Source organism: Chanodichthys erythropterus, chromosome 21 (genome assembly GCF_024489055.1).
Source record: "Chanodichthys erythropterus isolate Z2021 chromosome 21, ASM2448905v1, whole genome shotgun sequence".
Lineage (NCBI taxonomy): Eukaryota > Metazoa > Chordata > Actinopteri > Cypriniformes > Xenocyprididae > Chanodichthys > Chanodichthys erythropterus.
Genome location: NC_090241.1, coordinates 15,543,154 through 15,566,859, shown reverse-complemented (window position 1 = coordinate 15,566,859; position 23,706 = coordinate 15,543,154). Strand labels below are relative to the sequence as shown.

Below are 23,706 nucleotides of genomic sequence, written 5' to 3'. Positions count from 1 at the left end.
CTCTTAGTGGTACTTACATTGCATGTTGTTTCTGTGTTGTGTTACCAACTAACCAACTACTAAGAAACTTTTTTTTTTTTTTTTTTCAAATTTTGCTATAATTTCTTAACTGATCATTTGAGATGAAACATTTTGCATGTAGTGTATTTAGATTTCATCTAGACCTCCATTTCTAATCTCATATACAGTAGTGTGTTTCAGATCAACACTGAATATATGATATATATGATGGGTTCAGGCAACAGATTTTTATTTGGCCTGTTCCACAGAGCTTAGATTAGGTATTATGTGGCATTTTGGCATTTTGTAAAAATGAGCCTTGTATTAGCCGGCCATCTCACACTGATTTACTACTGTAGATCGTGTATCCCCCTTGTGGTGGGAGGCGATATTGAGATGAGTGTGTATGAGTAAGTGTGTGGCTTGTTAAGAATAGCATACTACCATACTAATATTACTGTTACTGCATTATATACTCCCTTTGGCAACATGTGCAGTATACAGCAGAATCGTGTAATACACTGTATCACACAATGTAATGCCACAGAACAAAACAGTGGTGTGAAATATTGTGAGTGAGTGAGTGAGTGAGCGAGCGAAACCAAAAACAAGCAATAGAAACTGACCTATCCCTGAGCCGTTGTCATGCTGAGCAGTTGAGCTGAAATCCCCTTATCTGTTGGTTTGTGATATGACATCAGCTTCTGGAAAACAGCTGGAGATGAACCTGAAATCATCTTTGTTTACTAAAACTCAAGTTTCTTGTTCATCAGAATAATCTGTGCGTGCAAGGCCATTTGAGATGAACATTTCTCTTTCTCTCGCAGGTGATTTTGACAGAGATTAACTCAAATGGGTTCCAGCGCTCTTTCTCTGATGAAGATGATATGACGAGTATCTCAGAGAGTGATGTCATCTACGCTTTCCAGGCTCCACCCCTGTTCACCAGAGGAGGCTCCATGCGATTCTCAGGTAACCACAGTGAAACATTAAGAAATCAGGGCAATGCTTCAGTTAACTGTATATTGATAGTTAATGGTGCTGTTAATGATTTGAGATGTTTGCTAACTTTCGTCTAGTCTCTCAAGGTCAGAATTTTCACTTTTTTCTTTTTTCTTTTTTTTTTTTTTTGCAATATGGCAGTGAATGGTTATTGAATAGTTTGAGACTAAATAAATACAAAGTTCTGTCATGAAACTCTAGATCAGCACTTCTCAAAGTCCGGACTCCGGATCCGGACTCGGAGGGAATTCAATCCGGACCCGCTTCCATTTCGTATTTCAACAGCAGTAATTGTGTGTAAGGGATTAAAAATCTGGATTTCCTACTGTGATGTCAAAATCATTTGTTTAGTGTTTTATGTCTTTTTGGAGATGGTCCGAAATTAAAGCGAAGGCGAGATATTTAAAGTTCCCTTTCGTGGGAACTATCGACGCTACGTCGAATGACGTGATGGGAACCCTCTGTATTTTGTGTTTGTGAAGCACCTCTGTATCCAACCAATGAAGAGACGTGACGTCAGAGCCGGGTGACGTCACGGATCAGGAAGCTATAAAGCACATCTGAACACAAAGCACGCCAGCTTCTGTTGTCTTCAGCAAGCGCTCTCTGTATCTTGTGTGTCTTATTTGGTGTTGTTTGTCTTATTACATATAAACAAGTCAAGATCTCTTCGTCTGAGGACAAGAGTATCTCACACCAATCCATATATTTATATATAAAAAAGACACGTATTATGGCGAGAAACAGCAGTGAAATGGGAGTGAGCCCAGGCAGCTCTCGAGGGAGCGTCTGTGTGCACTGTAAAAACTCGCTCTCAGGACACTGCTGCAGTGTTCCCCGCGGATCGGGTCCCGCTTCTGCTGAGGCAGGGCGGAGGCTCCGTTCATGGGGTTCACAAATGGATCTGACAGAGGGATTAGAGACGGGCGCGCCTTTTCTCTGCCCTCACCAGCCAGGTTCAGCGCCGTCTCCCAGGTGGAAGCACGCTCTGCGGTTTCTTCCCCCGGGTTGAGGCACCGATACTCACATGTCCAGCTCTGAGGAGGTGGATATTGTGATATCGATCTGAGGATCGCCACCTCACAGTCACACACACATATCGTGTTTCAAAATCACACGTTTATAACAAATCAATCGTGAACAGCAGTTTGATTTTTCCCCCTGTGCTACACTACAAAGCGAGTTGGGATACACACGATTTATGTGTTGTTTGCTGGGAGTGGAGCGTGCACGTCAGCTCACAACTGACAGTGACCGTGTTCATTCATAAAAATGTCCCGAAGAAAAGTATGCACTAGCGGGAGTTTTGTAGCTCCACTCCTGTTGGCTTTATTCTCGAGGGAATAAAAGTCTATTGCAAAGCTCGAATCTCGCGCTTGCCGAGGCAGCGCGTGGATTGAGCTTTCATTAAAGAATATAGCTCAGATCTCGCGCTTGCCGAGGCAGCGCGTAGACTGAGTTTTCATTAAAGAATATATGGCTCGTATCTCGCGTTGCCGAGGCAGCGCGTAGATTAAGTCTGCAAGAATGAAAATACGGCTCGGGTCTTGCGTTTGCCGAGGCTGCGCATATATCACGTGTCCGTAATTATGCATGTGTGTGTATGTGTATGTATATATTAAGGGATCTGAGTAGACGGGAGTTCCCTTTCTCTATTTCCCTAAAATACCTTGCGAATTATTATGAGCTATAATTCTTTTTTGTATTCTAAATATATTCAGTCTGTTCAAAAATATAAGAACTGGCTGCATTTAATTTGAGGATTAAATGAAATATTGAATACATTAAATTCTGAGGAATTTAAAAGCCTCCGGACTAGGATGGATCTGAGGACCGTCATTATCTCTCGGAAGGCTTCAAAGAAGAGGTCCTGACATAGTGCAGGATCTTTCGAGGGCAGCCCCCTCCGGGGGGGTTCGGATATCGGGTCCTCCTCGGTGCCCTCAGGGGACCGTTCTGTCAACCCTGCCACCAAGCGTGAGTCAGGGCACAGCAGTTTCCACCGATCCTCCGAGGAGAGTCGGCCAGCACGTGATTCGTCTGTCTGCCGGTGCGCCGCGTCAGATAGACGAGCCAAGTGCTCAAAAAACACCAGAGACCAGTCTCGAGAGACTGGTTCCCTTAGTAGAATATTTGGAAGAGTGGAAAAATCCCGAATGTTTCGAAGTGCATGATAGAACAGGGCTACAGAATTCAGTTTGGTTCACGACCGCCCAAGTTCAATGGGGTGCTTCCTACGGTGGTAACCCCAGAGCAGTCTCTGATGATGGAGCAAGAAGTAACAACGCTTTTGCAAAAAGGGGCTATAGAAAGGGTTTCCCCTCCCAGCAAAATGTCGGGCTTTTACAGCCGCTACTTCATTGTTTCGAAGAAGGATGGAGGGTTGCGTCCGATCATAGATTTACGTGTACTAAATCGATCCATAAAAAAGCTGAAGCTCAAAATGCTTACACTCAGACAGATCATCCCTCAGATCAGGTCCGAGGACTGGTTTGTAGCGACAGATCTGAAAGACGCATACTTTCATGTATCCATCCATCCTTCACACAGGAAGTTCCTCAGGTTTGCTTTCGGGGGCGAAGCTTACCAACACAGGGTTCTTCCGTTCGGCCTATCCCTCTCACCCCGCACGTTCACGAAGCGTGTGGATGCAGCGCTGGCTCCGCTGAGACTCCAGGGCATCCGCGTGCTGAACTATATCGACGATTGGTTGATATTAGCTCAAACAGAACAACTGGCAGTTCAACATCGAGATGTTGTCCTGTCGCACATGAAGTGGCTTGGGCTGAGGCTCAACGCCAAAAAGAGTGTGCTGGTCCCGAGTCACGTTGCAAACTACTTAGGTGTAATCTGGGATTCCACCACGATGCAGGCGCAGTTGTCCCCTGCTCGTTTGAGTTCCATTCTCGGGGCCGTGAAAGGGGTGAAGTTAGGCCAGTCACTCACTGTAAAACAGTTTCAGAGACTGGTGGGTCTGATGGCAGCTGCGTCCAATGTTATTACTTTTGGCCTTCTGCACATGAGACCCCTACAGTGGTGGCTCAGGACCAAGGGGTTTTCCCAGAGGGGAAATCCTTTTCGCATGATCAAAGTCACGCGGCGATGCCTTCGTGCTCTGGTCATGTGGAAAGAGCCTTGGTTAATAACCCAGGGACCCGTGCTGGGGACTTCTGGTCGTCGTGTAATGCTTACGACAGATGCTTTCCTCACGGGCTGGGGAGCGGTCATGAGTGGCCGCTCAGCTCAGGGTCTGTGGGAGGACCATCAGCGCTCCTGGCACATAAATCGGCTGGAGATGATGGCGGTGTCTCTAGCACTGAAACACTTCCTCCCAGACCTGAGGGGCCACCACATGTTGGTCTATACGGACAACATGACGGTGGTCTCTTATGACCAGTCACTCACTGTAAAACAGTTTCAGAGACTGTTGGGTCTTATGGCAGCTGCGTCCAACGTTATTACTTTTGGCCTTCTGCACATGAGACCCCTACAGTGGTGGCTCAGGACCAAGGGGTTTTCCCCGAGGGGAAATCCTTTTTCGCATGATCAAAGTCACGCGGCGATGCCTTCGTGCTCTGGTCATGTGGAAAAAGCCTTGGTTCCTGTCCCAGAACCCATGTTGGGGACTTCTCGTCGTCGCGTAATGCTTACGACGGATGCTTCACTCACTGGCTGGGGGGCGATCATGAGTGGTCGCTCGGCTCAGGGTCTCTGGGAGGACCATCAGTGCTCCTGGCACATAAATCGGCTGGAGATGATGGCGGTGTTTCTTGCATTAAAACACTTCCTCCCAGACCTGAGAGATCACCATGGGTTGGGCCGCACAGACAACACTGCGGTGGTCTCATACATCAACCATCAGGGGGGCTTACGGTCTCGCCTGTTATTCAGGCTGGCCAGTCGCATCCTCCTCTGGTCCCAGGGAAAGCTCCTCTCGCTGAGAGCAGCTTACATCCCCGGGCGGTTGAATGTGGGAGCGGACGCCCTGTCGAGGCAGGGCGCGAGACCGGGGGAATGGAAACTCCACACTGAGGTGGTGGAGTTGATATGGAAAACTTTCGGTCGAGCTCAAGTCGATCTATTTGCCACAGAGGAGTCAGCTCAGTGCCCTCTGTGGTACTCACTTCAGCACCCAGCACCTCTAGGGCTGGATGCCATGCTACAGACGTGGCCGAGGCTACGTCTGTATGTGTTCCCCCCAGTCTCAATGCTCCTGGGAGTTCTGGAGAAGGTTCGCCAGGAGAAGGTCGACCTAATATTGGTGGCCCCGTACTGGCCGACCAGAATATGGTTTTTCAGACATAATGTCTCTACTTCAAGGCTTCAAGCTTCCTCTCAGGCAGGATCTCCTGTCTCAAGCGGGCGGCACGATTCTCTATCCCCGCCCAGAAATGTGGAAACTGTGGGCCTGGCCCCTGAGGGGGCAAGGCTCATAGGAACTGGTCTCTCAACCGAGGTTGTAGAGACCATCCTTCACTCCAGAGCTCCCTCCACGAGGAAGTTGTACTTATGTAAATGGAAATTGTTCTCTGTGTGGTGTGAACAGCATAATTTGGACCCGGTCCATTCTTCTGTCTTTGACATGCTTCAGTTCCTTCAGGAAAAGTTTTCGAAAGGTTTAACCCCTTCCACGCTGAAAGCATATGTGGCCGCTATTTCGGCTCATCATATCCCTGTAGGGGGCTCCTCGCTGGGTCGAGACCCCCTAGTAGTACGCTTCCTCCGTGGTGCACTCAGGTTGAGACCTGTGGTGCGCACAAAGACCCCGACCTGGGACCTCACTATTGTGCTCCAAGGGCTGGCTGAGGCTCCCTTCGAGCCAATAGAGGAGGTGTCAGACAAGTTCTTGACACTTAAAACTATCTTTCTCTTGCCGTCTCTTCTTTGAAGAGAATTGGTGATTTACAAGCGCTGTCAGTCGCTCCATCTTGTCTTGAGTTTGCGCCTGGTATGGTGAAAGCCTTTCTGCATACCAGGCCGGGCTATGTTCCGAAGGTTCCGACGAGGGTCCCAGGTCCCATTGTACTCGAGGCTTTCTGCCCGCCTCCTTTTACGAGTTCGGATCAGGAAAGAAAGTGGATAAGCAAGTGGGTGGTCGAGGCCATCTCACTTGCATATGAGACAGTGGGATGTCCGTGTCCCTTAGTGGTGCGCGCTCATTCCACGAGAGGTATGGCCGCGTCCAGAGCTCTCTTATCTGGAGTCTCCATGGACGACATTTGTGGTGCGGCTGGATGGTCATCCCAGCACACCTTCATCAGATTTTATAATCTTAATCTTAATATCACTTCGGGGCCCAGGGTCCTACAAGATAGCAGCCAGGCACTCGGACACACGGCGTAGTTGGGATTGCGTTCCCATCACGTCATTCAACGTAGCGTCGATAGTTCCCACGAAAGGGAACGTCTCGGGTTACGAGTGTAACCCCTGTTCCCTGAGTAAGGGAACGAGACGCTACGTCACGTGGCCGTATCTCCTGCATACCTGGTGCGCTTGCTTCAGACATTTTACAGAAGCTGGCGTGCTTTGTGTTCAGGTGTGCTTTATAGCTTCCTGATCCGTGACGTCACCCGCCTCTGACGTCACGTCTCTTCATTGGTTGGATACAGAGGTGCTTCACGAACACAAAATACAGAGGGTTCCCATCACGTCATTCGACGTAGCGTCTCGTTCCCTTACTCAGGGAACAGGGGTTACACTCGTAACCCGAGTCGTTTTCCTCCGTGATTCAGTTGCCATGACATCCAGTGAGCATACTTTTGATGTAATTGGGCGCGAGTCGCGCGACACGACACTTCACCGCAATAAGCGTTTGAAGTGTGGAGCAGTGGTTCTCAACCTGCGGCCCGTCACAAATGTAAATGCGGCCCGCGATATGACGACCACAATAATAATAATAATTTTAAAAAAATAGCATACAATTTATTTTTGTTTTAAAATTTAAATTAAAGTGAATTAAATAAATATAAATGAGCTATAATGCTTTATTTGTCATATAAAATAATTTTGGTGAGCATTTATTATTTTCAGACATCAGGCAATGTAGGCTAATGACGCAATCACTCAGTTAACGAAACAAACACAAGTGCGCGCTTAATTAGGAAGAATTCAAACAGTAGCCATTAATTTTGTACATTTAAGCCTCAAAATGGTCAAATTTGTTATTAAAGGAGAAAAGCTAAATGTGGAAGATAAAATGAAGGAACACATGCAAACAAGAAGAGTCGCAGCATCAGCAGTAAAGGTAAGAAGAATGGAAGAATCAGTTTGCTGTTAGGCCTAATGAGCGAGATGGGCAGCCTTCCTGTTTACTCTGTAGTAAAGTACTTGACAAGCAGAACCTACAATTTCAAAGACTGAACTGTGAATTCGATGTGTTTGTTTGATGTATTTTAAATCAGTAAAAATAACCGCATCAGCGGCGCACCCGTGGCTGGAATGAGCCCAACTCTGCGCGCGCTCGCGGATCCGATGCTGCGCGAGGGATTGCGACGTGACAGAATGCTTGATATCGTCAGAGATTGTAATTAGCCTACAGTGCGCTCAGTGTTGTTTGTAAAAAGAGCTGAGTAACATTTGCTTATTAAGGCGTTTATATGATTGTTTGGTGACTATTGCGATGCTGCTGAAAAGAGTCATAGTCATACAGAATTAAATAGCAACTTAAAGTGATGTATACAGTTTGTGTGTTCATTGAGCAATACTATCTGATTATTATTGTAAAGCTAATGTCAGTAAGTTAGTTTTTATTTGTTATTTATTGTGTGCAACATCTAGGTATAATAATAGTATTATCTGCTAATACCATAACATTAAATCTGATTGGTTTGCATTGGTGACGTCATATGTAAATTATATGCGGACTGTGAGACTTGCACTTGGACCATTGTGCGGACCACTGGGAAAAAAGTTTGAGAACCACTGCTCTAGATGGTGCAAGCTAATAGGTCCTTTAACTCAACCTGCTCGTAATCACATCATTCTCTGATTGGTTCATGTTGTTTCAGTAGCCAATGAGCTTCTGTGCTCAACCTTCAAATACTTGGCTAGCATTTGCCTAGCAGTGCAGTGCACTTTCAGAAACCCTCCACCTTTCCCAACTCAACCTGTATAGATCTGTTACGGGTAATTCATGTACACTATATTGTACAGCAGCAGCATGTCTTACTTGCTCACAGCAATGTGTCGTGTACGTATTGGCAGTAGCAAGTCCCATAATTGCTTCTGCAGCAGCAGCATTTTAAATAAATAAAAAATAATAAATAAAATAAATTATAGCCGTATTCATTATAAACAATATCTATTTTAAATGCCAAGTCTAAATTAATTTATTAAAATAAATTAGTCTCCTCCTCACTTTTTTTTTTTTTTGCTTGTATTTATGTGCATACTTTGTTTTATGTGCTTGACATTAATTGCCCTTTGTAAGCCATGACATGTCCCTTATATTCTAACTTTAATTTTGGAAAAGGTGAGAACCACTCCCTTGACAGGTTTTTTATATTATTATTATTATTATTATTATTATTATTATTATATTGCAGTTTACAGTGCCTAGGGCTGTCACAGACAGATTTGATTTCTCTGGACACCTGTTTCAGTAATATCTGTCAGGTAGTAGGGACATTTTATGTGTGGTATTACACAAAAATATTAGCTTACAGCACTTTTAAGAAAAATGTAGGCATAAAAAGCAATGTGCTGGAAAATGTAGCATTACAGAGATATATTTACACAGGAATATCTCATGTACACAGTGACTTCTCAGTCCACTGATGCATTTATGTGATAGAAATGCAGCATGACTTTTTCCTTATAAATAAGCTTATAAATAAGCATTTTTTATCTCCCAGCTATGTTATAGCTCTGTTTATCTTACGTTTACTGAAAGGTCAAGGAAACTTTCTCCTTCAAAATTAAAAAGCTCTGTTTAATTACAGATTAAACCCTGTTTATAAGTCTGTATAGCATGTTTTTGTAATATGGCTGTAAATAATATGAATAATGCAGTGCTAATTTGACAACCTTTATGTTTTTGAAAGAAGTCTCTTATGTTTGACGAGGCTGCATTTACTTAATCAAACATGCAGCAAAACCAGTAATATTGCAAAATATTATTACAAATTAAAACAGCTGTTTTATATGCTATGTGAATATACTTTGAAATGTAAAATTTCCTGTGATGCAAAGCTGAATTTTCAGCATCATTACTCCAGTCTTCAGTGTCACATGATCCTTCAGAAATCATTTTAATATGCTGATTTGCTTGTGGAAACTATGATACTTTTTTTTTTCTGGATTCTTTGATGAATGGAAAATTCAATGAACAGCATTTATTTGCATTTATTTTCACTGTCACTTTGATAAATTTAATGCATCCTTAATGAATTTCCACAAAATGAAGCAGCACAACTGTTTTCAACATTTATATTAATGATAGATGTTTCTTGAGCAGCGAATCATCATATTAGAATGATTTCTGAAGGATCATGTGACACTGAAGACTGTAATGATGCTGAAAAATCAGCTTTGATCACAGGAATAAATTACAGTTTACAATATATTCACATAGAAAACAGCTATTTTAAATTGTAATACTATTTCACAATATTACTGATTTACTTATTACTGCATTTTTTTGATTAAATAAATCAAGCCTCGGCGAGCAGAGAGACATAGGCCTATTTCAATTGTATAATTACAATTGTAATGTTTCCAAACCTTTGATAGGTACTGTATTTTCTGCCTTTTTCTGTGTTCTTTTTTTTTTACATTGTATAAAATCCATGAGTGTTTGAAGTACATACACCAGTCATAAAATTTTCATTAAAAATATGGGGAAAATATTAGATATTGGTTATTGTACAGCAGTGTATTTGATTTTTCATTAAACACAAATTGATTTCAAATTAAAAACAATAGATGAAATAAAAAAAATAAATAAAATCTATCAATTAGAAAAAGGTCAGATAAAAACTGGTAGGCCTATTATACTCAACATTTCTGTTCCCCTCACTTCTGAAATTATGTTTAATGAAGTGTAAAGCAAATCAGGCTTACATACTGTAGATCTAAAATGTTGCCTTTCTTCTCTCTGATTTGGCCTTTTCTGCTGTAATGAAATTATTATTATTATTATTATTATTATTATTTTTCTTGGGCAATTTCCAATTAGATGAGGCTGTGCTGGGTGTCTGCCAAGGCTTTCTTATTGAGAAATGAACTTGCCTGTGCTTGTGTTACATTTACAAATTGATATTCCATCTGATGAAAAATAACAACACTGGGATTACTGCAAGGAAAGACAAATGGATTGGGAATTAGAGTGTCTGTCCTTGTTCTTATCTGTATGCAGCTTTCGTTTTTCCAAATAAACTTTTATTGGGGTATAACCTTCTACAACATATAGGATAATGAAGGGATCCATCTGCAAGTTAAATTGAAGTAAATTCTTTTAAAATGTTTTTGTATAACACTTTGTACAACAGTAATTGCCTGAAAAGAGTTTAAGGGCTATTAGAGCTAGACCTTCAGTGACCAAGCCCATGGTTACAAGAAAAAGTACCGTAAAATAGAGTTTAGTAAATAACCTTGGGCAGAACCATAGATCAAAGAATAAATCTTCGTCTACTTGGCCTGACTGGAGGCCATTTTAAAATAAACAGTAATGTGTGTTGATGTATTAAGGCACGTAGACAGTATTTTCACCTGACCAATTTTCTTTCGAGAACATTTTGTTTGGTCCAGTTACAAAAGTGTATTATCATTAAATCTTGATCACTTGTACTTATTTCACTTCTGAATATTTTAAGACTATGGATTATCCCTTTTTCCTATTGCCATATGCTAAATAACTTTTTGCTGACTTGGCGCATGGTCTAAAAGTGTTGTCCCTATTCTCTTAATGAGTACTGGGTGTGTTTTGGGCATAACGTGCAATAAACCAATCAGAGCCTCATCTCCCATACCCTTTAGAAGCCAGTTGCGCTCATAACGTTATCGATATTTACATCGCGGTATTTGCAAGCAGAAAAACTGAACGCTTCTCTTGCGCACGAGCAGACCATCTACAGGCCAGATTCCACCAAAGCATTTTTATCTTAATCTTAATAGTATCTTGTGCACCTGCCTATAGGCACATATTACTAACGTGTTCTTTAAATAACAAAACAAATATTGTGTCATTGACTTTAGACTAGGTTTCAGTTGGTCAATGGCACAGTCTATTTCAGGTGCCTCAAACAGCAACGCACCAACAATGTGCCTGCCCTGAACACACCCCGTTTTCAGACCAGCACGCCCATGGGAACACAAATGGGCGCAAATGCATATGCTATTTAAACAACGTGGCTCAGGATGTGAAAATGATAATTGGATTGGGCTAAAACTAGCAAAAAACATTTGTGTTGAGCCTGTCGCCACATTGCACTCGTTGGATGATAGGGCCCCATAACTGCACCTCGCCTCTATCGTGAAGGAAGTGCTGCACGAAGTTTGGACCATCCCTGATTGTTTGCAATGCAAGGGTATATAAAGAACTGGTCATTTGAATAAATACAGCACACATAGCTACAGTAAACCCACATAGCTACCCTGTAAGTTGACAAAAACATAATGCAATGCATTTACTGCATCGGCCGTTCTAATTAACAAAACACGTATATATGAAATTCTCCTAAATTCGTTGGTCAAAAACCGAGTAGCTCCATTTGAGCTCGATTTTGCTGAAATGTTAATAATATAATGACACATGCAAGTGTCTGACAAGCCACAATATCAACTTTGACAACGCATTAATTATAAAATATTCCTAAAAAGTAGCGTTTTTTGGAGGTTTCTGCCCAGCAGTGATGATATGAACTTAGCTAGCATTGCGAGAGAAAAACTGCTGTGATTGAAGTAACTTATTAAGAGTCTGTTGGCTCTTTATATGGCCTTAAAATTAAACTATGACAGAACAGATGTTGCTCCTGTAGTTCAAAAAGTAAGGCTTGTTGATAGAAACACCAAGGTCATAGGTTTGATTCCCAGGGATATATAAAAGGATATATATAAAACACTTTGAGATGAGAACCAACATTGCTTTAAAAAAAATAATAATAATAATGTAGTAATAGATTTTATATTTTCGTTTTAGTGCATATGCATATTTTTTCACTTTTTCAAGAAACAATCTATTAAAACATGTCTTAATATCTTATGCAGTATTGTTTAAGTAAATTGATGTTGTTTTAAGTATTAAGTATAAAGTATACTGGAAAACAAGCACAAAAATATCAGGAAATATTTTTTTTGCAATGTAGTTACCATTGTTGATTCTAATATTTCTGTTTAATTATTATCTCGTATTAATAATAATTATTATTATCTCTTTCCAGTGTCATGAAGATGTCGACCTCCTGTTTTAATAAAAGAAATTGTAGCAGTTTTCAGTACATTCTGCACTGTAAAAAAATTCTGTTAAATTCACAATTAAAAAACATCAGAAATTCACCCTAAAAATTAAGATGACATTTTTTTCATGTATTAAGGGATGTCATAAATTTGTATTAAGGTAACTTACAATTAACCAATTAACTGTTTTTATACTGTAGCATTTTTACAGTTTTTTTTTAACAGTCTATAGTAGCTCACATTTGGTAGCAGGTACAATATCTTTGCCCTCTTTTCCAGTGCTTATACCAAATTCCCTCCCTTGAGGAGATGTGATCGACAAATCAGGTTAGAAGGTCATCTGTCTGAACTGTTCTTAGATCAGCTTACATCTGGGTCTCTCTGAAGCTTAAGTTGATAGAGGTTTGGTGAGGTCATGTGTAACTGAGCAAATACACACTGCACTTGTGTGCAATGCTCTTACAGATTTGTCTGGTATTGTCTGGACAGACCAGTGAAGAATTCATTCTGCATGGACTGCTCTTTTACTGCCCCTTTAATGAATTACTAATATCTAAAGTTGCTATTAGAGTCATCATTTTTCTCAGAGCTGTTCTGTCATCATGTATCTAGTGTGGTGGAATTAAAGTAATAGTCCAAGTTAATCCTGTAAGCTATTCAAAATTAAAGGGGTCCTATAATGCCCCTTTTTACAATATGTAAAATAAGTATCTGATGCCCCCAAAGCGTGTATGTGAAGTTTTAGCTTAAAATACCCCACAGATAATTTTTTATAGCATGTTAAATTGTCACTTTTTGAGGGTGAGCAAAAACACACAATTTTTGTGTGTCCCTTTAAATACAAATGAGCTATTGCTCCCAGCAGAGCTTCAACAGCTTGTGTTAGCGTTACCTCATGCAGACTCGCACTGAAAATATCAGAAACTGTTCAGCCTTTTATGTTCAAACCGGAGTCAGACAATGCTGGAAAGACTCAGGAAGAAATGACAACATGTAGAATGCAACAGGACATTTCTGAATGGTTAGTTGTAGAATTTATGTAGCTATTGTGGAGTTAACTATCTTCAAGTCATATAGTCAATGCCTAGAGCCAGGGAATAAATGCTGTATGAAGATAGAACAGGTGTAGTTTAGTTTAATTACGATTATGGTTTCATCTTGCTTTTATGAAATGCTATTGCATTTGTGTTATGTACTATATTGCAATAATTGTGAAAAGATGGATGCAACAGCTTGAGCACACTCCCAAATGTGCTTTACTACAACATCTCTTCCTCTTCTCTAAAGCAGCCCAACATGGCCTCACCCCTTTTGTTGCATGTTCCAGAGGGCAGGGTTTATGTAAATTTTAGGGTTTGTGATGTCACCAACCCAGGAAGAAGCCTGTAGTCCCTGCCAGCCGTTTGTTGTAGTCTTTAAAAAGCCATTTTTTAAAAAGAAAATACTGCTTTTACTTTAAACTTTCATCATTGTAACTTTGCAGATGTTGTTTATTAAAAAAGTGAAATCATAATAAACCACCCCTTTAATTAACACTATGGTACAAGCACTAACTTAAAGGGATAGTATATCCAAAAAATTAAATTCTGTCATAATTTACTCACCCTCAAGTTGTTCCAAACCTGTGGTAACCAAACACTTGATGGGCCCTATTGACTTTAATAGTATTTTTCCCCCATACTATGGAAGTCAATTGGGTCCATCAACTGTTTGGTTACCCATATTCTTAAAAATACATTCATACAGAACACATGACTCCTATAGCAAAGTAATGTCTAATCTGTTCTCATCTTCAAAGTATTGCACCATGTAGTTAGACATGGTACTGAGTGTAACGAAGCGGGACTGAGGCAGAGATCCATGTGCAGCTTTTATTAAAGTGAGAGTGGTCGTACAGGCAGGGTCAAACAGGAGCAAACAGGAACAGCAAGGGACAAGCAGAATCGTGGTCAAGGAACAAGCAAAGATCAGGACAGGCAGATATCACTCACAGGTCGGTATGCAAAGCAAGGGTCAGGACAGGCAGCAACGGGTCAGTAAACAGGAAACAGGCAGGATCAGTAACAATAAACAGGCAGACAATAAACACAGGGAAACGCTCGGAAATGATACACTGGGTAATCAAGACTTCGCGGTGAGGTGGTGTGTGTGAAGGTCCTTTATAGTCCTGGTAATGAGCTGCAGCTGGTTGTGGTGATTAGTGAGGAGTGATTGTGAAGTGAGTGCAGGTGATGAGCAATGGAGGATCATGGGAAATGTAGTCCAGAGTGAACATGAACAGACTGTGATCATGACATAACGCCCCCCTCCCGGAAGGCGCGTCCTCGCGACGTAAAGGAACAGCTAGGGAGGGGGGGTGGGTGCATTGGAGATCTAACAGCAGCCGGGAACGGGATCTCCAATGCAGCCCCAGGGACTCAGGCAGCCACGGCGGGTCAGGCGGCTCGGGCGGCCACGGCAGGTCAGGCGGCTCGGGCGGCCACGGCAATGAGTCCATACATGGCCCAAGTGGGCTACAGTCCATGAATGGCCCTAGTGGGCTACAGTCCATAAGTGGCCCTGACAGCAGTGGCTGGGCAGGGTTCCCACCCACCAGCTCCCCACCCACCAGCTCCCCAGCCACCAGCTCCCCACCCACCAGCTCCCCACCCACCAGCTCCCCACCCACTGGTTCCCCACCCCTAGGTATACTGCCCCCCCCAAAAAAGTTCTTGGGGATTTCAGCGGGGCCCGTCGCAGGTTCGTGGGCAAGGAGTTCGGGTGGCACCGGCAGGGCCAGGCGTGTGGGTGAAGCCGGCAGGGCAATGCGCCTGAATGGCGCTGGCAGCACAAGGAGTTTGAGCGGCGCCGGCAGGGCTGGAAGCGTGGGTGGCGCCGGCAGGGCTGGAAGCGTGGGTGGCGCCGGCAGGGCTGGAAGCGTGGGTGGCGCCGGCAGGGCTGGAAGCGTGGGTGGCGCCGGCAGGGCTGGAAGCGTGGGTGGCGCCGGCAGGGCTGGAAGCGTGGGTGGCGCCGGCAGGGCGAGGAGCTCGGGTGGCGCCGGCAGAGCAAGACGCTTGGGCGGAGCAGGAGAGACCTCTGGAGTGGTCTCCAGGCCCACAGCGGCCTCTTGAACGGCGTCTGCGTCTTGAGGAGAGGAGGACGCCTTCTTCCTCCTCCTCTTCCTCCTCCTCTTCCTCCGGGAGTGAGGCGATGGTTCACCGACTGGAGTGGTCTCTGGAGCAAACTCACTGGCTGAAGCGGGTTCTGGAGCGGACTCAATGGCTGGAACGCCCCTTACCTCCGTGAGCACTAAAGGGGCGGCCATCTTGCCCGTAGGCACTGGCAAAGCAGCCATCATGTCCATCGCGTCCAGGGCGCTTGAGAGCGTTGCAACAGGCGAGCTTGAGAGCGTTGCACATGGCGAGCTTGAGAGCGTTGCACATGGCGAGCTTGAGAGCGTTGCACATGGCGAGCTTGAGAGCGTTGCACATGGCGAGCTTGAGAGCGTTGCACATGGCGAGCTTGAGAGCGTTGCACATGGCGAGCTTGAGAGCGTTGCACATGGCGAGCTTGAGAGCGTTGCACATGGCGAGCTTGAGAGCGTTGCACATGGCGAGCTTGAGAGCGTTGCACATGGCGAGCTTGAGAGCGTTGCACATGGCGAGCTTGAGAGCGTTGCACATGGCGAGCTTGAGAGCGTTGCACCAGGCGAGCTTGACAGCGTTGCACCAGGCGAGCTTGACAGCGTTGCGTCCGGCAGGCTTGAGAGCGAAGCTTCCGGCAGGCTTGAGAGCGAAGCGTCCGGCAGGCTTGAGAGCGAAGCGTCCGGCAGGCTTGAGAGCGAAGCGTCCGGCAGGCTTGAGAGCGAAGCGTCCGGCAGGCTTGAGAGCGAAGCGTCCGGCAGGCTTGAGAGCGAAGCGTCCGGCAGGCTTGAGAGCGAAGCGTCCGAGAGGGCTTGAGAGCGAAGCGTCCGAGAGGGCTTGAGAGCGAAGCGTCCGAGAGGGCTTGAGAGCGAAGCGTCCGGCAGGCTTGAGAGCGAAGCGTCCGGCTGGCTTGAGAGCGAAGCGTCCGGCTGGCTTGAGAGCGAAGCGTCCGGCTGGCTTGAGAGCGAAGCGTCCGGCTGGCTTGAGAGCGAAGCAGCCGTGGGTTTCGGAATGCCAGCTGCTCGTGCTGTAGTCAGTGGAGGATCATTCATGCTGGAACGCAATCCTCTCCGCTCTCGGACAGGACCAGCGACGTGACGTGACTCTGGGCGATCAGCGGAGACGTGACGTGACTCTGGGCGATCAGCGGAGACGTGACGTGACTCTGGGCGATCAGCGGAGACGTGACGTGACTCTGGGCGATCAGCGGAGACGTGACGTGACTCTGGGCGATCAGCGGAGACGTGACGTGACTCTGGGCGATCAGCGGAGACGTGACGTGACTCTGGGCGATCAGCGGAGACGTGACGTGACTCTGGGCGATCAGCGGAGACGTGACGTGACTCTGGGCGATCAGCGGAGACGTGACGTGACTCTGGGCGATCAGCGGAGACGTGACGTGACTCTGGGCGATCAGCGGAGACGTGACGTGACTCTGGGCGATCAGCGGAGACGTGACGTGACTCTGGGCGATCAGCGGAGACGTGACGTGACTCTGGGCGATCAGCGGAGACGTGACGTGACTCTGGGCGATCAGCGGAGACGTGACGTGACTCTGGGCGATCAGCGGAGACGTGACGTGACTCTGGGCGATCAGCGGAGACGTGACGTGACTCTGGGCGATCAGCGGAGACGTGACGTGACTCTGGGCGATCAGCGGAGACGTGACGTGACTCTGGGCGATCAGCGGAGACGTGACGTGACTCTGGGCGATCAGCGGAGACGTGACGTGACTCTGGGCGATCAGCGGAGACGTGACGTGACTCTGGGCGATCAGCGGAGACGTGACGTGACTCTGGGCGATCAGCGGAGACGTGACGTGACTCTGGGCGATCAGCGGAGACGTGACGTGACTCTGGGCGATCAGCGGAGACGTGACGTGACTCTGGGCGATCAGCGGAGACGTGACGTGACTCTGGGCGATCAGCGGAGACGTGACGTGACTCTGGGCGATCAGCGGAGACGTGACGTGACTCTGGGCGATCAGCGGAGACGTGACGTGACTCTGGGCGATCAGCGGAGACGTGACGTGACTCTGGGCGATCAGCGGAGACGTGACGTGACTCTGGGCGATCAGCGGAGACGTGACGTGACTCTGGGCGATCAGCGGAGACGTGACGTGACTCTGGGCGATCAGCGGAGACGTGACGTGACTCTGGGCGATCAGCGGAGACGTGACGTGACTCTGGGCGATCAGCGGAGACGTGACGTGACTCTGGGCGATCAGCGGAGACGTGACGTGACTCTGGGCGATCAGCGGAGACGTGACGTGACTCTGGGCGATCAGCGGAGACGTGACGTGACTCTGGGCGATCAGCGGAGACGTGACGTGACTCTGGGCGATCAGCGGAGACGTGACGTGACTCTGGGCGATCAGCGGAGACGTGACGTGACTCTGGGCGATCAGCGGAGACGTGACGTGACTCTGGGCGATCAGCGGAGACGTGACGTGACTCTGGGCGATCAGCGGAGATGTTGACTGGTGTTGCTGTTATGGGAGCCGCCATCTTGTGAGTGTCCTTTGGCGCGGCAGCCATTACATGATTAAGCGTGGTGTCGCATTCCTCCGCGACACCCACAGTAAACAGAGAGCCAACAGTCAATAAAGCATAATCCAGAAAATGACTAAGTGAAGAACGGGGCCCCTCACGAATCAACTGTGACTTGAGTGGCTGATTAACGCCTTCACAGAAAAAGTCTATGAGCACACAGTCTGGCAGGTCTGAACAATATGCAATATTGAGGTATTCTGTGATGTAATCCTCCAGTGAACGTGTGCCCTGCGTACTCCATAGCAACAACTGATCAATGTCCATACCGTAAAAATGTCCTCCGGGGAAGCTGGTGGATCGAGGTGGCGGCGAAGTCTTCTGTAACGAAGCGGGACTGAGGCAGAGATCCATGTGCAGCTTTTATTAAAGTGAGAGTGGTCGTACAGGCAGGGTCAAACAGGAGCAAACAGGAACAGCAAGGGACAGGCAGAATCGTGGTCAAGGAACAAGCAAAGATCAGGACAGGCAGATATCACTCACAGGTCGGTATGCAAAGTAAGGGTCAGGACAGGCAGCAACGGGTCAGTAAACAGGAAACAGGCAGGATCAGTAACAATAAACAGGCAGACAATAAACACAGGGAAACGCTCGGAAATGATACACTGGGTAATCAAGACTTCGCGGTGAGGTGGTGTGTGTGAAGGTCCTTTATAGTCCTGGTAATGAGCTGCAGCTGGGTGTGGTGATTAGTGAGGAGTGATTGTGAAGTGAGTGCAGGTGATGAGCAATGGAGGATCATGGGAAATGTAGTCCAGAGTGAACATGAACAGACTGTGATCATGACACTGAGAAAGGTAACAAAGGAAAACTGCTGTGATTAAAGGCAATTAATTACCTTATTAAGAGCGAGTGGTTGATAGATTACTTTTAAATTGTAGTATGTTGTTTCAAATTACATGACAAAAATTAAGAATAATGTAATCTATTACATTACAGAATTTAGGTAATATAATCTGACTACTTTTTGATTACTTTTAGACTGCTTTTGACCTAACGCATTTATCACATAGATTTAAGTAGGATAATTATGTACCATATTGATATAAAAGTGCAAAGACAAAGAAATTATAGGTTATTGCTGTTTTTGTTATCAACAACATGAAGGGCATTAAACATTACATTACTATATATATGCCAGGATTTCCAAAACTGGTGTTGAAGGAATTGCTTTGAATTGTTCATAAATGGATAAATCTAATAATTAATTAAATCATAAAAATGTCTTATTAAAACAATTTTAAAATAAAAACAATCAAAATAAAACACAAAAAGATGTGACTATGTGACTGTTACCCAACATCAGACAACTGCAATCATGCAAATGTTTTGTTTTGGAATCTGGTTACTTAATCCAGATTACATATAATTACAGTTAGCGCTAACAACTACCAGCTAACAACTAACAACTTACAACTAACCAGCACTGTTAAGAGTGCTTACTGGCTCCTCATTTGGCCTTAAAATAAAGCTGAAGAATTCTGTCATTATCCAAAAGAACTGCATTGTTTTGGAAAGGCATTCAAGCTGTGGGTTGGTCTTAGTGTGTTTGTGTCTGTGAAAGTGTGAAATGTGTGTGTGTGTATGTGTGTGTCAGTCAGGGCCAAGTTTAATTATGGCTCTCACAAGCTCACAGTTCCCCTCTTCAATCTGCTCCAGCTGGCCCTCAAATGAGACTCTGACGAGTAAGGCCTGCTGTGAGTGTGCGATAGAAAGCGAATCAGAGAGTGAGAGAGAAACACTTCCATCCTGTCATGAAAGGAAGATACTGTACATAAGCACTTGCCACATGTTATCTCACTGGATTGCTAAAGAGAGCCAATATTTATCCAGAGATATTTGGTGTCTGTCAAGTATTCATTTATGTAACTGTTCATATTCTAAAATCTAGGAACCGTCTACAAGCATAAGAGTTCTGTCCGACATATTACATAAAATGAAAGGCTAATTGCAAAAATGTGCTATTTAATGTTTATTTTAGTGTTTTGCATTAATACATTAAATTGATCAAAAGTGACAGGATTTTTGTAACAATATAAAAGTCTTTAAGTGAGAAATTAATATACAGTATGATTTGAGCCCTTTATGTTTTGATGTTTTGGACACCCATCACTGATGAGAATCTGATGATGTCACATTTCATTAATGGGACATAATATAGAGTTTGTACAATATAAAAACCCTTATGTCTATGGATAGTCCCCGTAAACCACATATACAAGTATGTGCGTGTGATGTCCTGCATTGTTGGCTTTTAATCACAATGCAGGATCAAACATCCACTTCTGATTGAAGTGAAAGATCAGAGCATGCCAGCAGTCACCAAGGAAACCAAAGAGAAGTTTGATGCAGGAATAAAATGATACATACCATGTTTCAAATGCTACTTAGTGTCTACACATCCTGATACACAAGATACAGCATATAGAAAACATAAGTAAGAGCTATATAACGACACTTTCCATTCAGACCACTTGTAGAAATTGAGCTGCAAAAATGGGTCATTGAGAAGTCATATATTGACATAACTAAAGAGCATATTGACCACCTACTGTACGTCTGCATATTCAATGTCAGTACATACAAAGCAATAAGCCCAAGAAGCTGCTTTACAGTGACAGCTAAGGGGCATTGTTAGGCATTGCACAGAGTGGAGTAAATATGTAAACAAGTAAAAATAAAAATGTAAAAATGAAAATGTCATGGAATTGGAGGATAACTGACCTTCCTTTTTATCTTTATCAAGTTTTGAAAGCACAATATACAAAGTTCTCGTTTTATCACTGAACACTTCATGATTATAAATTATTAGAATATGTATTATTGTACACTCTTATTTTGCAACACTTATAATGTTGAATAACATGCTTGTTTCTTTTTATCTTTGTAGGGTTCCATCACTCCCTCCCTTCCTCCCCATACACTGCAGAGCACGAAGGTCACAGGTTACCACCCTCAGGGACGTTGTCATCAGAATTCTTGAATCAGGGTGGTTCTTCAAAGATCCTCCTGTTACTCTGCAATGTTGCTGGATCTGGCCAACAAGCTACAAGGTGACAAAAGCATTACATACCTAATGTTACAGAAGGAACCCTCTAAGGCCATGTGTCCACCAAAGCGTTTTTAGCCAGCTGAAAATGCCTATCTGTGTGCGTTTTTTTTTTTTTTTTTTTTTTTCAGTTGAGACGCTTTGTTGTTACGATATGGAATATCTGTGGCACTGATACTTGTAACTGATTTTGCAGGTAATTTGTTTCAGACTAAAAATGTTGACACAATGTAGAGTACTTGCTATGTATGTTCGGAGACCAGCAATGTTCATTTCTCATCCATTTTGTTCCGTTCTCTGCTTGTTGAGTCCATTGTACAGCAAAAATATGGTGTAACAGTTAATCGGTGTTGTATTTGTCCCGCCACTCCTCCACTCTGATTGGACAGCTGGCTAAAAAGTGAAAGTGATGAGTGCAGCATTTTACTCAAAGTTGCACATTCTTCAACTTGAGGCGACCAGTAAAAATGCCAAGCACTCAGCACTTGAGCATGAAAAAGATGCTCGTTACGCTCCTGGCGTTTAAAAAACACGGTGTTCCCATTGAAAACAATTGGAAAAGTATGCTAGCCGCTGGAAAAAAAAAGCTTTGTTGGACACACGGCCTAAGGGTTTCCCAACCTTTTTGCCAAGTGAACCCCAAATTGGGATTTTCTCAGAGAGGAGATCTGAATTGTCCATTTTGAACATAATCAAATTTTTCAGCTAATAGGGGTAAATCGACTGGAGGGAGCGTTTTCTATAGTCTGAGTTGGGTTTCCACAGAGTTGTACCTTCACTGGTTGTAGAGATCTTTGATGGAATCACGTCCTCAAAGACATGCAACTCTGAATTTGTATAAAGTTCTTCTCGAACTGGAATAAACTCAATTACGGTTGCAATAATTAAAGTTCAAATCTTGTTTTTCATGGGCCAACAGAAATAAAAACACATAGGAAACAAATGAAGAGTTCAGATGCAAAAGCTGCTAAATGCCACCTTTGTCAAAATGATATTGAGCGAAAGCTCTCTGCACGTAGTATACGTTCATCAATTACTTTCGCTTTAAATCCACTAAATCCCAGCGTCAGCCCATTCAGAAATGTCAGTTCGTTTACAGAAACCGCTAAACGCCACTTCCCTTTGTTAGCAAAAGCCTCTAAGTCCACAGAAAAACCAGTCGGAAGACGCAAATCGAACCATATGATTTCAAGATGAATGACTGTGTGTGTATGAAATCAATTGCCGAGTTGCAAATTTTTATCATGTTTTGTCCATCGTTACAGTGGCAATGACAGGATTTCATGAGTTGCAAATAAACACAAAAGTGTTGCTTTTGCTGCTGTAAAAATGACAGAAATGGACATTTTACTATGTCTTGTTGTCCAAAGAGGTTTTTGCAAAAAAAGCACACATGGACATAGCTGGTTTTGCAGCAAAAGACAGTCAAATTGGTTAAATACCAATAAATTGACTAAGGTGACATTTATGAAAATAAGGCATTTCAATAACTGACTAATATCCTTTTCATTGCCATTAAAGTGAAATTACTGAACCTAAACATAAAAAAAATTGCTAATTTAACAGAAGAAATGTCAGATGTCAGACCTGTGGTTATCATAATTCATGCATGAAAGGGTTCATTTAATTTGAAAAATGTAATTCGCAATTTTCGTATTTCGTATTTGCAATATAATATGACAAAATGTGAAGCAGATTTGTGCAAGACTGCAGCACTTAGTGCTATAGCTGTTTGTTCCTGCAGAAACATTATCATGTGATTAAAAGACCATTTAAAATCCATGTATAGTTATCATTTTTAAGATCCAATATCCCAAACGTACTGTTAAGTGATTCATTGGAAGTTTATTTCAGACCTACTGGTAGAAGAGACATTTCTAGATGCACAAAGACATTAATTTATACAGGTCAGATCAGTAAGTCCTGTCAGAATCAATAATCCAAGCAAGTAAACTGCAGCACAGGATTCATCTTACATGCTCCAACTACAGCTGCACTGAAGCTGGACTCTGGGGAGTGTTGCATCTGGCACAGTCTTTGTCACTAACCTCCAGCTGTCAATCAAAGCCGCACACAGTCTCGCTCCCTCACCCGTGGACACAGGGCAATGGGTGGAAACAGATGACGGGTATTCCCCTGGAACACCTACAAATGTCAAGATGACATTTTAGGGCTCAAGGAAGAGGGGAGAGAGGGAGAGAACGAGGAAGTGTTTGTATACTGCACCTTAATGGCAGATGCCTCCAGCCTCTGGCCCACATTTGAGAAGTTTTTTCTCTGAATCCAATGATTGTAACAAAATATAGGAGTTATATCAAAAAGTAGGTTAATATTTTTAATTTGAGAGGGTGTATTAAGGGGAAATTGTGTAACTTTTGCAATGTTAATTTGATCCTGTCCTAACTTTATGTGCAAAGACAGCTAACCCCCCCCCCCCCCCCCCCACCCCGCCCACCCAAAAAAAAAAAAAAAAATGATGAGTGCTTTGGCTCTGTACAGTGGCGGATCTAGAAAATTATTTATAGGGTGGCAAAGGGGTGGCATGAGGTCTATGAAGGGTGGCAACAACAAAGCAAGCGCCCATGCTTAG

At 43.9% G+C, this 23,706-nt stretch overlaps 1 protein-coding gene across 1 annotated transcript in view; it reads left to right on the top strand.

The window, feature by feature from the left end:
* Positions 1 to 23,706, top strand: part of usp43a (ubiquitin specific peptidase 43a) — a 111,932-nt gene that overhangs the window by 58,885 nt on the left and 29,341 nt on the right. Inside the window, exons 6-7 of the mRNA XM_067374086.1 lie at positions 828 to 972; positions 20,958 to 21,120. Of these exons, the coding sequence (XP_067230187.1) occupies positions 828 to 972; positions 20,958 to 21,120 (308 nt within the window). The remainder of the gene's footprint in view (positions 1 to 827; positions 973 to 20,957; positions 21,121 to 23,706) is intronic.